This window comes from Hylobates moloch, unplaced genomic scaffold (genome assembly GCF_009828535.3).
Source record: "Hylobates moloch isolate HMO894 unplaced genomic scaffold, HMol_V3 SCAFFOLD_21, whole genome shotgun sequence".
In the NCBI taxonomy this organism is placed as follows: Eukaryota; Metazoa; Chordata; class Mammalia; order Primates; family Hylobatidae; genus Hylobates; species Hylobates moloch.
In genome coordinates, this window is record NW_026652296.1 from 24,843,036 (window position 1) to 24,858,668 (window position 15,633).

At 45.8% G+C, this 15,633-nt stretch overlaps 1 protein-coding gene and 1 non-coding gene across 2 annotated transcripts in view; one reads left to right on the forward strand and one right to left on the reverse strand.

Annotated features, from left to right (window-relative positions):
• Positions 1 to 15,633, reverse strand: part of PHF20 (PHD finger protein 20) — a 176,092-nt gene that overhangs the window by 10,686 nt on the left and 149,773 nt on the right. Inside the window, exons 14-16 of the mRNA XM_058432861.1 lie at positions 12,225 to 12,324; positions 8,625 to 8,820; positions 224 to 635 (exon numbers count right to left, since the gene is read on the reverse strand). Of these exons, the coding sequence (XP_058288844.1) occupies positions 224 to 635; positions 8,625 to 8,820; positions 12,225 to 12,324 (708 nt within the window). The remainder of the gene's footprint in view (positions 1 to 223; positions 636 to 8,624; positions 8,821 to 12,224; positions 12,325 to 15,633) is intronic.
• LOC116461592 (U6 spliceosomal RNA) lies at positions 11,411 to 11,516 on the forward strand. Its single transcript, XR_004246124.1, has one exon. It is a non-coding gene; the product is annotated as a U6 spliceosomal RNA (small nuclear RNA).

The window sequence follows — 15,633 nt, forward strand, 5'->3', positions numbered from 1 at the left end:
TTGACTATGCCATTTTGTGGGTGCTTCCTGGAACCAAGGATCTTTGGCTTAAGAGGGCTCTCCTGACTTTGCACCCATTTTGGCAAACCAAAAAATATATATGGTAAGCAAATTTAAATACAGTTTTATTAATAAATATCTTCCATACAGTATTCAAACCTAGGAGGATAACTTACAAGCACTCACGCAATGAATGAAGAACAAGTACAAGGCAGCCACATACCTTTGGGGAGGTGGGTTTGGGGTCACTGTCCCCCTTGCTCCTGTCTTGGTCTAGAGGCCAGCCCAGGCGCGGGGAAAGGGAATCATCGCCGTTCTCATGGAGGGGGTTGACTGCATCGTCGAGGGCAGAGCCCCTCGTCTCCACCACCAGCTTCTGCTCCACGGCAGGGTAATAGGCGCGGGGCTTCTGATAGCAATGCTCACTGGTGATATAGGACTCCTCCACAGAACGCGGCAGGGGCAGGGCCAGGGGCCTGGGCTTCTCCACTGCCCCGTTCAAAGTTCTATAGCTTGGAGCTTCCTCCTTGCTCCTGGTGTCAGTGACAGGGATGTTTCTGAAATGAGATCTCCCCTCCCCTGAGTGCTGTTTCCAAGGCTGGCACCACAGCGGCAGATCAGGATGCTCCCGGCTTCTGTGGAGAGGACAAAGAGGGCATGGGCTTTGGAGTAACTGGCACCATTGCGGGTATTCTCAATTCCTAAATACTCTCCCAGTAGGGACAGCAGCTCCACCTGGGCCATCTGACCACACACTACCATTTGCTAAACAAGAGGGAATGTGAATCCGTGGTCTCCAAGGAGACCACTCCTTAGTGAGCTCCCACTGTGGTCACACACAGTGAGTGGGACTGGACTCTCAGTCAGAAGACCTGACTGGATTTCAACTCTGGGACAACTCACTCAACCAGAATCATTCCTACTTCCTCCTCTGTGAAACTGGGCTGATTATCTGTCTGATCTGTCTGCTATTGTAAACCAAAAATAAAATTCTAAGCCCCTCAACCAACTTGAATGGACCCCTCCTTTTGGCCAAGAGCATTCCAGCATTAACCTGAAATACTAGTTCAGGCCATGATGGGAAGGGAGTCAGACAAGCCACATTATACCCTTCTCCCTTTGGAATTCATGCACAACTGACCAGCATTAACATTAAAACAGAGACCCTAAGACTGACAAAACAGACTGTTTGTAACAATTGAGATACCAACATAACAGATAGCAGGTACTGAAACAAATCAAAGTATTTTACCCCAAAATATACTTCTTTGACATATTTTGAACTAGCCCTGGAAGCTGTCTCTTGTGGGGAAATCTACATTCTATAGAGAACCCCCTTTCCTTTCCAAGTCCTTTCCTGATCCAGGAGAAAATTAAGGAAGAGTCTGGCACCTTTTTAGGTCTGATAAGAAACATTTACAATCTATTCTCTCTGAAGCCTGCTACTTGGAGGCTTCGTCTACATGGTAAGAACCTTGGTCTCCACAACCCCTTATTTTAACCCAGACACTCCTTTCTTTCTTTCTTTTTTTTTTTGAGACGTAGTTTCGCTCTTGTTGCCCAGGCTGGAGTGCAATGGTGCGATCTCAGCTCACCACAACCTCCGCCTCCCAGGTTCAAGCAATTCTCCTGCCTCAGCCTCCCAAGTAGCTGGGATTACAGGCATGCGTCACCATGCCCAGCTAATTTTGTATTTTTAGGAGAGATGGGGTTTCTCCATGTTGGTCAGGCTGGTCTCGAACTCTCGACCTCAGGTGATCTGCCCGCCTTGGCCTCCCAAAGTGCTGGGAGCCCAAAGGCGTGAGCCACCGAGCCTGGCGACTGGCCTTTAGATAATAACTTGACTCTTTAGATAATAACTCTTTCAACCAATTGCCAATCAGAAAATCTTTGAATCTACCTATGACCTGGAAGCCCACCCACCCCTCAAGTTGGTCTGCCTTTCTGGACCCAACCAACGTACTTCTTATATGTATTGATGTCTTATGTCTCCCTAAAATGTGTGAGACCAAGCTATATGTAGCCTGACCACCTTGGGCTCATGTTCAGGATCTCTTGAGGGTGTCTCACATGTCAAGGTCCTCATATTTGGCTCAGAATAAGTATCTTCAAGTATTTTACAGAATTTGACTCTTTTTGCCAACGCCATCAACCACTGAGTTTCATAACAAGTGAATTAATGGTGGTAAAGTGCTCTTCAAATGTGACTTACTAAAAATAACCTTAACTTATTAATAAACAGTCACAATGATCCCAGCATGTAATGGCATTCGATTACAAAAATGCAATGATTACCCAGGGGTTAAAAAAAAAAAATCAACTGTCCTTTATGTATAGGTCATTAATGATAAAGCTTCTAAAAACTATTCTGAAACTTTGTTCTCACCATTCCAAAGAAAAAAGTTTGTTATTAAAGAAAAGAACAGGGATTCTTATCCTTTTTAGGGCCACAGACTCCTGTGAGCATCTACTGAAAGCTGTGCCTCCATGTATGTGCACATAAAATGCTGTGGATGCCTTCCTGTACCTTCCTGTGAAAGTGGAAGTGGTCATATACATGAAGGCATAGAGTGATGTTACAGAACTAAAATTCTGCTCCCAAGGGCCTGCAACTATCCCGTCTCAGCTCTCCCACTCCAGCAATCCCATACCACTGCTAGCCACTGAGGAAGAGGGGAAACAACTGGCATCAATTGTTTGGGACACCTCCAGACAGGGTATCAGCCTGTCCCAGGAGCCTACCCAGGACCCAGACACACCACTAAAATCACAACTACTCAAGGGAAATGGGAGTCATTGTTAACTTTCAGGTCCACTACCTGTTAACATGGAACACACGAGCCATAGTACAGACCTGCTCTTTATTAAAAAAACCATTAAAGTCTTTGCTTCCTCCCACCTACAATTTTCATCCTTTCAACTGGGATCTGAAGGTGCTACTCCTCACAAGCATGACCCTGCCATTTCCTTGTAAGCCCTGTCAATCATGAAGAAGGTAAGCACAGCCATCCAGGCCATGTTTTTTATGATGACAGATGCTCTGAAGTTACTCCCAGTTTTATTGTTCGTCTTTGAAAATAAATTCACCAGGTCACTGGGGAACAATATTTCTGAGAATAAAGACCCAGAGCCCATGACAACAGAGACCATACATGAATACAGAGACATACTGGGGCCACCTTCCCCTTTCCCAGGATCTTTTCTCCATCTGTAGTACCAAGATCTTCCTATGCCCTCTTCTGAATTGCTAGAAGACAGATTTAATTCTACTACAAACAGTCATTTCTCTAAAGATGGAGGATCTAGATGAGGATTCAGTAGGGACAAGGGGCTAGGCACAGTGGCTCACGCCTATAATCCCAGCACTTCAGGAGGCCGAGGCAGGCAAAGCACTTGAGCCCAGGAGTTTGAGATCAGCTTGGGCAACATGGCAAAACCCAGTCTCTACTAAAAATATGAAAACTAGCCAGGTGCAGTGGTACATGCCTGCAATCCCAGCTACTGGGGAGGCTGAGGCATAAGAATCGCTTGAACTCGGGAGGCAGAAGTTGCAGTAAGCCACGATCGTACCACTGCACTCCAGCCTGGGTGACAGAGACCCTTGTCTCAAAAACATAAAAAAGAAAGGGCAAGGCTTCAGAATATGGGCCAGAGCCAGGAACACTGGCATTTCAGTAAGAAAAAAGAGAACAGCATCTGACAGAACCCTCAAATGAAAAGAAATGCAGGCACCTATAGTCCCAGCTACTCAGGAGGCTGAGGTGGGAGGATAACAATTATTATTTTTATAAAGTTCAGCCGTATTAAGACTGTTGAGAAGAAAATAATAAAAATAAAAGAAATATGAGCTAGACACAGTTTCTCACACCTATAACCCCAGCACTTTGGGAGGGCAAGGCAGGTAGATCACTTGACCAGCCTGTGCAACACAGCAAGACTCCATCTCTAAAAAAAAAAAAAAAAAAAAAAAAAATTTTTTTAAAGAAACATAGCAAAGTTTACAATCAGGAGTAGCCTCTGAGGTTTCCCAGGCATTCACGTGGAGCACCATCCACCTACTTCACTTAATTGCTGCCATCTCATTAAAAACAAACTCATTTGGTTTATATGGGGTTAAGTTTTCCTGTTTTATGAAATGTGAGGAAATAGCTAGTCTCTGACATCCAATCCAGGGCAGTCATTTGATTCAGTTCACCTCAACAGATTCTCTCACAGCAACTGCTAATCGCCCCAGCATCCGATCTCTCCTTCTCCTTTTATCCCCACCCCCACCCCTACTCCTAAGTATAAGCAGGGCCTGTGGCCACCTGCCCAGCCTGCCCTGCCATTAGGCCTGTCCATGAAACTATTTGCCCTCCCTCTTCTTTCTCTCTTTTCCCCCTCCTGGGGACTGGGGTAGAGCTGAGGTGCAGGTGAAACTGCTTCAACCATGCAAATGGGAGTATCCCAAGAGAATGCCAGAGCAATAAGACAAAAGGAACCTAAGACCATGCAGATAAGGGGAACCCTAAGAGAATGCTGGAGCCGTAAGACAGAAGGAAACAAGGTTCCCAACCCCACGGATGGAATCCTGGAGAAAAGTCTCCCACCTAGCCTAGATCCCTGCCTAGCCTTGAACCATTCATTTATATGAGAAAGAAACTTCTGTTTTGTTTGAGCTTCTATGTGGGGGGTCCTTGTTACAGCAGCTCAGCTTTTACCCAAACCAAAGCAGACCCGTGTTGAATGTTCCCTCCTCCACCAACTTTGTCACGCAGATCTTGAAGCCAGGCCTCTGTGTGCCAGAGAGCACAAGAGGAAGCAGATTCCCATCTCGCCATCTCAGGGCCCTGATACTCCACTCTCCCTGACACCAGGCCTCCTCTAGGACTAATCAGCACAAAGGAAATCCTATCCAGGAGCAGCCTATCAAGTTTTAACTCACTCATGGCACTAGTCTGCCACTGTTTACAACTTAAATAAAAGCAGTCCCTGACACAGACTATACTAAAACCAAAAGAAAGCTCACAAGGTCACACAGTATCACATAGAGAGACAGTTAGAAAAGTACCTGACAGAGCCAGGATTTGGATTCTAGTCCAGGCTCCACCCATGGAAACCATGGAAGAGGCCTACCCCACTCAAGGCCCTGTTGCTGTATTTGGTAAAGTAGGGTAGGTTATAACAGCCAAGAGATCGACCGGGCACAGTGGCCCACGCCTGTAATCCCAGTACTTTGGGAGGCCAAGGTGGGCGGATCACTTGAGGCCAGGAGCTTGAGACCAGCCTGGACAACATGGTGAAACCCCATCTCTACTAAAAATACAAAAATTAGGCCGGGTGCAGTGGCTTACGCCTGTAATCCCAGCACTTTGGGAGGCCGAGGTGGGTGGATCTCAAGGTCAAGAGATCAAGACCATCCTGGCTAACACGGTGAAACACCGTATCTACTAAAAATACAAAAAAATTAGCCGGGCGTGGTGGCAGGCGCCTGTAGTCCCAGCTACTTGGGAGGCTGAGGCAGGAGAATGGCATGAACCCAGGAGGCGGAGCTTGCAGTAAGCCGAGATCACGCCACTGGACTCCAGCCTGGGTGACAGAGCGAGACTCGGTCTCAAAAAAAAAAAAAAAATTATCCAGGTGTGGTGGTGTGTGCCTGTAATCCCAGCAACTCGGGAGTTTAAGGCAGGAGAATCGCTTGAACCCAGGAGGTGGAGGTACCAGTGAGCCAAGATCACGCCACTGCATTCCAGCCTGGGTGACTGAGTGAGACTCTGTCTCAACAACAACACAACAACAACAACAAAAAGCCAACAGACCCTAATAAGAGCCACATGTGTTTATCACAGCTTACATGAAGTTGGGTCATCTGACATATAGAATGCAACCACAAGAGGAAATTCACACTAAATTTCATTCTCTGGCCACTAAAAGCCAGAAGTCCAGCTCCAAAAGGTTTAAAGCTTTTCTGTATGAGCAAACCACAAAGAGACATTTTTACTGAGCAACCACTGTGCTAGAGAACAGGCCTGCCAACAATATCTGTTCCAGCAGCTTTTTCAATTTTACCTTTTTTACGAATCAAGAATGTTTAGAATGAGCTGAGGCCAGCCCGGGCATGGTGGCTCACGCCTGTAATCCCAGCACTTAGAGAGGCCAAGAGGGGCAGATCACCTGAGGTCACCTGGCCAACATGGTGAAACCCCATCTCTCACTCAGTCACCCAGGCTGGAATGCAGTGGCGTGATCTTGGCTCACTGGTACCTCCACCTCCTGGGTTCAAGCGATTCTCCTGCCTTAAACTCCCGAGTTGCTGGGATTACAGGCACACACCACCACACCTGGATAATACTAAAAATACAAAAATTAGCTGGGCATGGTGGCGGGCACTTATAATCTCAGCTACTCAGGAGGCTGAGGCAGGAGAATCACTTGAACCTGGGAGGTGGAGGTTGCAGTGAGCTGAGATCACGCCACTGCACTCCAGCCTGGGTGACAGAGCAAGGCTCTGTCTCAGAAAAAAGAAAAATAAAATTAAAAAAAAAAAAGAATGAGCTGAGTTGCTTGAGCCCAGGAGTTTGAGGCTGCAGTGCTTGATGATTGCACCTGTGAGTAGCCACGGCACTTCTGTCTGGGAAATAAAGCAAGACTCCATCTCTCGTTAAAAAAAAAAAAAAAGGAATATTTAGCATGAAAGGGATAAACAAAGTGTGGCATACACATAAAACAAGTTATTACTCAGCCTTAAAAAGGGAGGAAATTCTTACATATGATATAACATGGACGAACTTTGAGGACACTATGCTAAGTGAAATAAGCCAGTCACAAAAAGACAAACATTATATGACTCCACTTACATGAGGTCTCTAGAGAAGTCAAATTCAGAGAGGCAGAAAGTAGAAAATACTGGTTGTCAGGGGCTTTGGGGAAAGGGAAATGGAGAGCTGTTGCTAAAGGGCATAGAACTTCAGTTTCACCAGGGTTTTAGAGACTGGTTGTAAAACAACGTGAATGACAACTGTGCAGAACTGTACCCTTAAAAATGGTTAAGATGGGGCCAGGTGCTGTGGCTCACACCTGTAATCCCAGAAATTTGGGAGGCCGAGGTGGGTGGATCACCTGAGGTCAGGAGTTCAAGACCAGCCTGGCCAACATGGTGAAACCCTGTCTCTACCAAAAATACAAAAATTAGCCGGGTATGGTGGCATGCGCCTGTAGTCCCAGCTACTCAGGAGGCTGAGGCAGGAGAATCACTTGAATCTGGGAGGCGGAAGTTGCAGTGAGCCAAGATCGCACCACTGCACTCCAGCCTGGGCGACAGAGCAAGACTGTCTCAAAAAAAAAAAAAAGTGGTTAAGATGGTAAATTTTATATTATGTATATCTTACAGCAATTAAAAACAAATAACTCAGCCAGGTGCAGTGGCTCATGCCTGTAATCCCAGCACTTTGGGAGCCCGAGGTGGGTGGATCACTTGAGGTCAGGAGTTCAAGACTAGCCTGGCCAACATGGTAAAACCCCATCTCTACAGAAAACACAAACAATTAGCCAGGCATGGTGGCATGCGCCTGTAGTCCCAACTACTTGGGAGGCTGAAGTGGGAGAATCGCTTGAACCCAGGAGGTGGAGGCTGCAGTGAGCCATGATCTCGTCACTGCACTCCAGCCTGGGCGACAGAGTGAGACTCCATCTCAAAAAAAAAAAAAAAAAAAAAAACCTCAGAACTGTACACCAAAACAAAAAACAAACCAAAATACACACACCATGTATTGATTCTGGTGGTGGCTTCACGGCTGCATACAATGTCAAAATTTAATGTTTTTCTTTTTTTTTTTGAGACGGAGTTTCACTCTTATTGCCCAGGCTGGAGTACAATGGCATGATCTCAGCTCACCCCAACCTCCGCCTCCCGGGTTCAAGCAATGCTCCCGCCTCAGCCTCCCAAGTAGCTGAGATTACAGGTACACACCGGCACGCCCGCCTAATTTTTGTATTTTTAGTAGAGACGGGGTTTCACCATGTTGGTCAGGCTGGTCTTGAACTCCTGACCTCATGATCCGCCCGCCTCGGCCTCCCAAAGTGCTGGGATTACAGGCATGAACCACCATGCCTGGCCTCAATGAACTCTTAAAATGGATGAACTTGGCCGGGCGCGGTGGCTCACGCTTGTAATCCCAGCACTTTGGGAGGCCGAGGCGGGAGGATCACGAGGTCAGGAGATCGAGACCACGGTGAAACCCCGTCTCTACTAAAAATACAAAAAATTAGCCGGGCGTGGTGGTGGGCGCCTGTAGTCCTAGCTACTCGGAGAGGCTGAGGCAGGAGAATGGCGTGAACCCGGGAGGCGGAGCTTGCAGTGAGCTGAGATTGCGCCACTGCACTCCAGCCTGGGCGACAGAGCGAGACTCCGTCTCAAAAAAAAAAAAAAAATGGATGAACTTAATTATATGTAAGCTATTACTCAATAGTTTTTTTGTTTTTTTTTTTTTAAGAATGTTTATCCTGTAACTGATAATTTTTAGTAAAGGTCTCAAACTCAGTTTTATGATTTGGTTGCTTTGGTAGCTTTCTAATTTCTCAGATTTACCCAGCCCCCAGACCATGCCAAACCAGACTGCTCCCAGCACTGCAGGTGCCACACTTACTGCAAGATGCTCATCTTGAGCTGCAGGCCATGCAGAACCTCAATCACTCTCTGCACATCACCAAGAAGCTGGTGGGTGGCCACGATCTTCTTGGAATTCTGATGGGAGTAGTTCTCTTCTAGAAATGCCAGGCCATGCATATGTCCCCTGCTCAGCCACTCCTTTTCATACCAGTACTTGAAGCCAGGCCTCTGACCTACAGCAGTGACAACAAGAGGGTTAAAACATGGCCTGAAGGAAACCCAGGCCATTTCATCACTCTCACACAATTATCATACTAACTACTGGAAGAACAGATTAGTATATTCATTTTGTTCATTTATTCATCCAGTGTACATTTTCTTGGCACCTACAATATGCTGGGCTCTCTATTCGGCAGTGGGGATAACGTAGTGAATAAGGCATGTACTTCCTCATTTCCTGGAACTGGCCAGAGGTGAGCTGGGCACCTGGATTATCTCTAAATTTAAATCATAATATTCTCTCCCCTACTTAAAATCTTCCACTGCCTCCTCCTGCTCAAAGGAGAATACCCAAAGCCCTAACTCTCTAACTCTGGCTTACTGAGGCCCACAGGACCCAGTTCCTTCCTGTCTTCCCCTCCATACCCTTACACTGGCCTCATTTCAGTTTCTGAAACACATCAAACTCTTTCCAGCCTCAAGACCTTCACTTGCGCATCCCTTCTGTCTGCAGCACTATTCCCTAAGCCTTTGCAGGGTTGGCTCCTTACCACCTCCTCAGAAAGGTTTTTATTTTTTTTCCTTTTTTGCTGACAGGGTCTCACTCTGTTGCCCAGGCTACAGTGCAGTGGCATGATCATGGCTCACTGCAGCCTCAACCTCCCAGGGCTCAGGTGATCCTCCCACCTCAGCCTCCCAAGTATCTGGGACTACAGGTGTGCACCACCATGCCTGGCTAATTTTTTTTTCTCTCTTTCTTTCATTTTTTTTGATGGGGTTTTGCCATGTTGCCCAGGAATGGGGCCTTCTGCTACTTCCCAAAGTTGAGAACATCATCAGTGCCTCAAGTCATCTTATCAATTTTCCCATCACAGCATTCATCACTACCTTACACAGTCTTGTTTACTTGTTTTAACTTCTGTTTCTGGCTCCCAACCCAGCTAAGAGCCTAAAGAGTAGGAACTATCTTGTTCATGGTTGTATCCCCAGTGCCTGGCAAAAGGCATCTTGAATGGACTTACCAAATGAATGGAAAGATGCCTCGAGTCCCCCTGCAAATGTACCTTCTACCACCTAACTCAACAGATGATCAGGCCCCTTCCCTTCTCTGTACCTGTTACCCATTCATTAGAACAACATAGGAACTGGATGGCTTCAGCCATCCTATTTGTTACAGGGCTCCTTAGGAAGGACTGAAAACATAAGCACATGTGACTTATCCAAATGACCTGCTCCAAAGTCCCAGGGAAAAGCTTTCAACCAGACTGTTGTTCGACTGTCAATATCTATAAAAACCCTGAAACACCCAGGTGATTCCTATTAAGGTCTTTGAGCTACTTCTGGCTTTACTAATACACATGGTGGGGATACACCTTGATTCTGTTAAAAATATTTTTAAGTAGCCTTTAAAAAACGAATCTGTTAAACTTTTGGTCCAACCCTTTGCAGAGTCAGTCTATAAATGTAGACCCTGTGGCAGACATGCTGTGCTCAGTTCAAGGAAGAGTCTATTCACAGTATTGGCGATTAAAGTCGTAGAAGTTCAGTAAGTGCACAGGATTTGATGAAGATGGTGTGTGTGACTTCTAAAGAAGGAAAAGTAGAGAGAAAGACACGGTAGGGAAAAAAAGATTTTTAAAAGGTATGCTAAGGAGCCTTCAGGATTATATGGGGGAACCCCAGAGGCAGCTGCTGCAGGCAGTGCCTAGAGCAGCAGGATTCAGAGCTGCACTACCTGTTTTACAAGGCAAAGGTATGAGACAACTGGTTCTCATCGCCTGTCTGGCATTAGCTGGTGGCGTGATCTTGGGTCAGTCATGTCCCTTCTGGACTTGTGTTTGCTCACCTGTCAAATCTTCTGATTATTCTTTCCTTCGGATAAACGGACAAGTGGAGGCAGATGCTTCTAGGTCTATGGACTCATTTAGTACAAGGAGACAGTGTCACAACAGAGGCCTTCAGGCCCAGAGGGGACCTGCTTGCTCTTAAATGAACTGGTGGCCAGTCCCCCACTAGACAACCAACAAAATCAAGAGATCTGGCTCTGCAAACCAGTTCTAATTCCAATTTGCTTTATGAGGAAAGTCAATTGTATCCTCAAGGATCAATTTCTTCCTCATAAGCAAAACTGGGAGTAGGAGAACCAGGCCCACCTCATCGGACAGAAAGGAGTAACAGAAGCAGAGGTTCTCAAGCACTGTATAGCTCTGAAGGAATCAGGGGACTAGAGCTGAGGGAGAACCTTACAGGTGGTAATGGGAGACAATGTCACCATCCCATGGAAACCAAGACAATGAACTGCATATTTACAATCCACCCCTTCTAGAAAGGAGCAATCAAGAGCCACAGGTGACCCCTATAGTCATGGAACTAACTGATCCTGCTAAGGAATTAAGTCACTGCTCAGGGTGGCAACAGGCTCTACCCAACCATGCCTTCCTCCTTCCCCTCAAGGGCATTTCTCCCTTCACGATGGCAATGATATGATGAAGGGCAGATGTTTCCACAGGGGGCAAAGGCAAGTTTCTAACCCTCCAATAGCCCCCAAAAGCCAAAGACAGAGCCCACACGCCCATCCTCATGAGTCCTCAAGAAAAGGAAAAGGTGCCACTTCGGCAGCACATACACTAAAACAGGAACAATACAGAGAAGATTAGCATGGCCCCTACACAAGGATGACACTCAAACTTGTGAAGTTTCTACACTTTTCTACAGAGCTTCAATCACGCAGGATGAAAGTTCTAGAGATCTGCTGTACAACATTGTGCTTATAGTTATTAACAACAATACTGTATTGTAAACTTAAAAATTTGTTGCAGGTAGATCTCATGCTGGTTTTTTTTTTTTTTTTTTTTTTTGAGACAAAGTTTCGCTCTTGTTGCCCTGGCTGGAGCGCATTGGCATGATCTCGGCTCACTGCAACCTCTGCCACCTGGGTTCAAGCGATTCTCCTGCCTCAGCCTCCCAAGTAGCTGGGATTATAGGCGCCTGTCACCATGCCCAGCTAATTTTTGTATTTTTAGTAGAGACGGAGTTTCACCACATTGGCCAGGCTGGTCTCGAACTCCTGATCTCAGTTGATCTGCCTGCCTTGGCCTCCCAAAGTGCTGGGATTACAGGTGTGAGCCACTGCGCCCGGCCTCATGCATTTTTTTTAAACCATAATTAAAGAAAAGGAAAAGTTCTAGCTCAAGGCCAGGCCTTCCACTAGGTAGGCCCCTTCACACATGTGCTCTTATTGCTACGTTCAGGATAGCTGGCCACCAGGCGGGACAGCAACAGAGGCGAGGAGGAGCTGGAGTATATCCGATGCTGAAGAAATGAGTCTCAAGACCACAGACATTTAGAATGTGTCACAGCCAGCTGTGCCAAGGAAAAGGCTACATACTGTTATATCCCTGACTCCAGAAATCTCTACCTGGAGGGTCTTGGCAAACATAACAGGTGTATTTCTCGGGCACATTTTCTTCCAGTAATCCCATGCAGACCCCATGCTGCCAGCACTGGCACTCTTCACACTGTTAGAATTAAAGAAGCAACAAAAATTAAACTCAGAAGGTGTTCTCCATCCAAAAGTAAGACCCACCTGCTGAGGGGAGGGGCGTGGGAGGATAAAAGGACACGGGAGGAAGGAGCACTCCCTCCTGACTAACGTGGAACTGAGCTGCTGCCACACATCTGGAACTGCATTGTCCAATATGGTAGCCACTAGCCACATGTGGCTCTACATTGAAATTAACACGGTAAGCTAAAAATTCAGTTCCTCAGTCCCACGAGTGACATCTTAAAGCTGAGTTTGAATTATGGCTCAGACATCATTAGCTGTGTGACTTTGCACAGGTTAGTTCTCCTGGGCTTTATTTTCCCCATCTGCAAAATGGGATACACAATTCTTACCCTCCTCCTGGGGCTGTTTGTGAAGATTCAATGGGTCATATGTAAAAGCTCCTATTATAGAGCCCAGCACACAGCTTTATGTAATAAGCTACTATTAATACTATTAACCACTAATGAGCAAACCAATTCACTAAGACCCCTGCTGGAGTAATCATAGGTTAGTACTTTGCATTTATTCTCTCTAAACCTTACCAAAGATCACACAGCTATTGAAAGGCAAAGGTGGATGAGAACATAACCCTGACTCGTTGCTAAGCCAGTTCTTTCAACCCAAGGCTCCACTTCCTTCCCTGAGTATTGAGGGGACAGGGGGAGAGGGCCAGAAGGCAGAGAGGGAAAGGAAGGAGTTGACAATGAGGGTGGCGCTGGGAGACATGTGGACAGCCTGAGGATAGTAGGTCTGAGAGCTAAGGGTCCAGAGGAGGGAATGAAAAGGAAAGGCGAACTCCTGAGGAGATACTAGGGCACTTCAAGCAATTCCAAACCAGGACCCTAAACCTTTAACTACCCAACCAAACAAATTAGCTCTAGAAGGTGGACAGTGAGCTTCCTGACATGACCTTGATGGTGGCCCACCAGCCTGGCCACAAGGGACTAGAAATCCAGAGCTCAGACGGTCCTCAACCACTGGGAGTCACATAGGTGCCAGCATCAAGAGGGCTTCCCTGAGCAGATATAAGGCCTCTAGGAAGTTAATCACATCAGAATCAACGTGGGCAGAGCGGGAAGACAGGCTTTAGATATCTGTTTTAGAGTCTTCAATTTATAGATGAGGAAACTAAGGCTCAGAGAAGAAATGTAAAGTGACAAAAAGGCGGTCAGTAGCAGAAAACAGACTAACAATTAAAAATGAAAGTCTGTCTCATCAATGACTTCGTGTTTGGAAAACCAGGATTCACCAAAAATGAATCAAATACAGTTCAGTTTCAAAATGATAACTTTTTTTTTTTTTTTTTTTTGAGATAGAGTCTCGCTCTGTCACCCAGGCTGGAGTGCAGTGGGACAATCTCGGCTCACTGCAACCTCTGCCTCCCGGGTTCAAGCCATTCTCCTGCCTCAGCCTCCTGAGTAGCTGGGACTATAGGCACATGCCACCATGCCTGGCTAATTTTTTGTATTTTTAGTAGAGATGGGGTTTTAACGTGTTAGCCAGGATGGTCTCGATCTCATAACCTCATGATCCGCCTGCCTCGGCCTCCCAAAGTGCTGGGATTACAGGCTTGAGCCACCGCGCCCGGCCAATGATAACTTTTCTCATGTGCATGTAGCTGAAACACATTATTCCTTTAAATTAAGAAATGAATGAGAATAATAAACTAAAAGATAAAATACCTAAGAATAACCATAAGCATGTATTGCCTCTCTAAAAAAAAAAAAAATGTAAATACTATTTGAAGAACACAGAGACTTAAGTCAATGGTACAGTGCACCCTGTTCCTGGACAGCAAGAGTTAACATATGGATATCAATTATCCTTGGGTTAATTTATAAAAAGAATGTAGTCCCAGCCAGGCACAGTGGCTCATGCCTGTAATCCCAGCACTTTGGGAGGCTGACGCAGGTGGATCACTTGAGGTCAGAAGTTCAAGATCAGCCTGGCCAACATGTTTGAAACCCTGTCTCCACTAAAAATACAAAAATTAGGGAGGCATGGTGGCAGGCACCTGTAATCTCAGCTACTTGGGAGGCTGAAGCAGGTTCAAAATCACTTGAACCTAGGAGGCGGAGGTTGCAGTGAGCCAAGATCACACTACTACACTCCAGCCTGGGTGACAGAGCGAGATTCCATATCAGAAAAAAAAAAAAAAAGTCTCAATAAAGTAATAAATTAATAGCTTTGGAACTAGAAAAAAATTCTAAAATTAACAGCTGGGAAATGTGTGAAAAAGAAAGAGCAATAAGGAGACACGAGCCATACCAGATATTTTAAAAATATTATAAAGGTACAATAATTAAAATAGAATTGTACGAGCAAATATACAGACAGATGAATCGCTGGAAGAGAGAACCAGAAAAGGATTCAAACGCATTTAGAAATGAAGTAAATAAAGGTGGCATTTCAAACAGTGAGGTATGATATTAGTACAATGGGGAGTCATAGTTCTTACTATATACCTGGCAAAATTGCAGGTGGATCAAATATTTATATAGCTTAAAAAAAAAGAAAAATGGGCCAGGCGCAGTGGCTCTTACCTATAATCCCCGTACTTTGGGAGGCCGAGGTGGGAGGATCTCCTGAAGTCAGGAGTTGGTCACCTGAGGTCAGCCCGGCCAACATGGTGAGACCTCATCTCTACTAAAAATACAAAAAATTAGCCAGGCATGGTGGTACACACCTGTAGTCCCAGCTACTCAGGAGGCTGAGGCAGGAGGATCACTTGAACCCACGAGAGGAAGGTTGCAGTGAGCTGAGATCATGCCACTGCACTCCAACGTGGGTGACAGAGCGAGGCTCCATCAAAAAAATAAAATAAAATAAATTAAGTAAAATAAAATATGATCCAACCATTATGCAGAAAATAAAATGGTTTTTAATTTACATATTTCTAAATGAAAAAAGATGTTAAAAACACTATACATGCAGCCGGGCACAGTGGTTTACGCCTGTAATTCCAGAACTTTGGGAGGCCAAGGTGGGCGGATCACCTGAGGTCGGGAGTTCAAGACCAGCCTGACCAACATGGAGAAACCCTGCCTCTACTAAAAATACAAAATTAGCCAAGCATGGTGGTGCATGCCTGTAATCTCCGCTACTTGGGAGGCTGAGGCAGGAGAATCACTGGAACCCGGGAGGTGGAGGTTGTAGTGAGCCGAAATCACACCATTGCACTACCCCAGCCTGGGGCGACAAGAGCAAAACTCCATCAAAAAAAAAAAAAAAAAAGAAAAGAAAAGAAAAGAAAAGACAAGACTATACATAAAATGCAAAC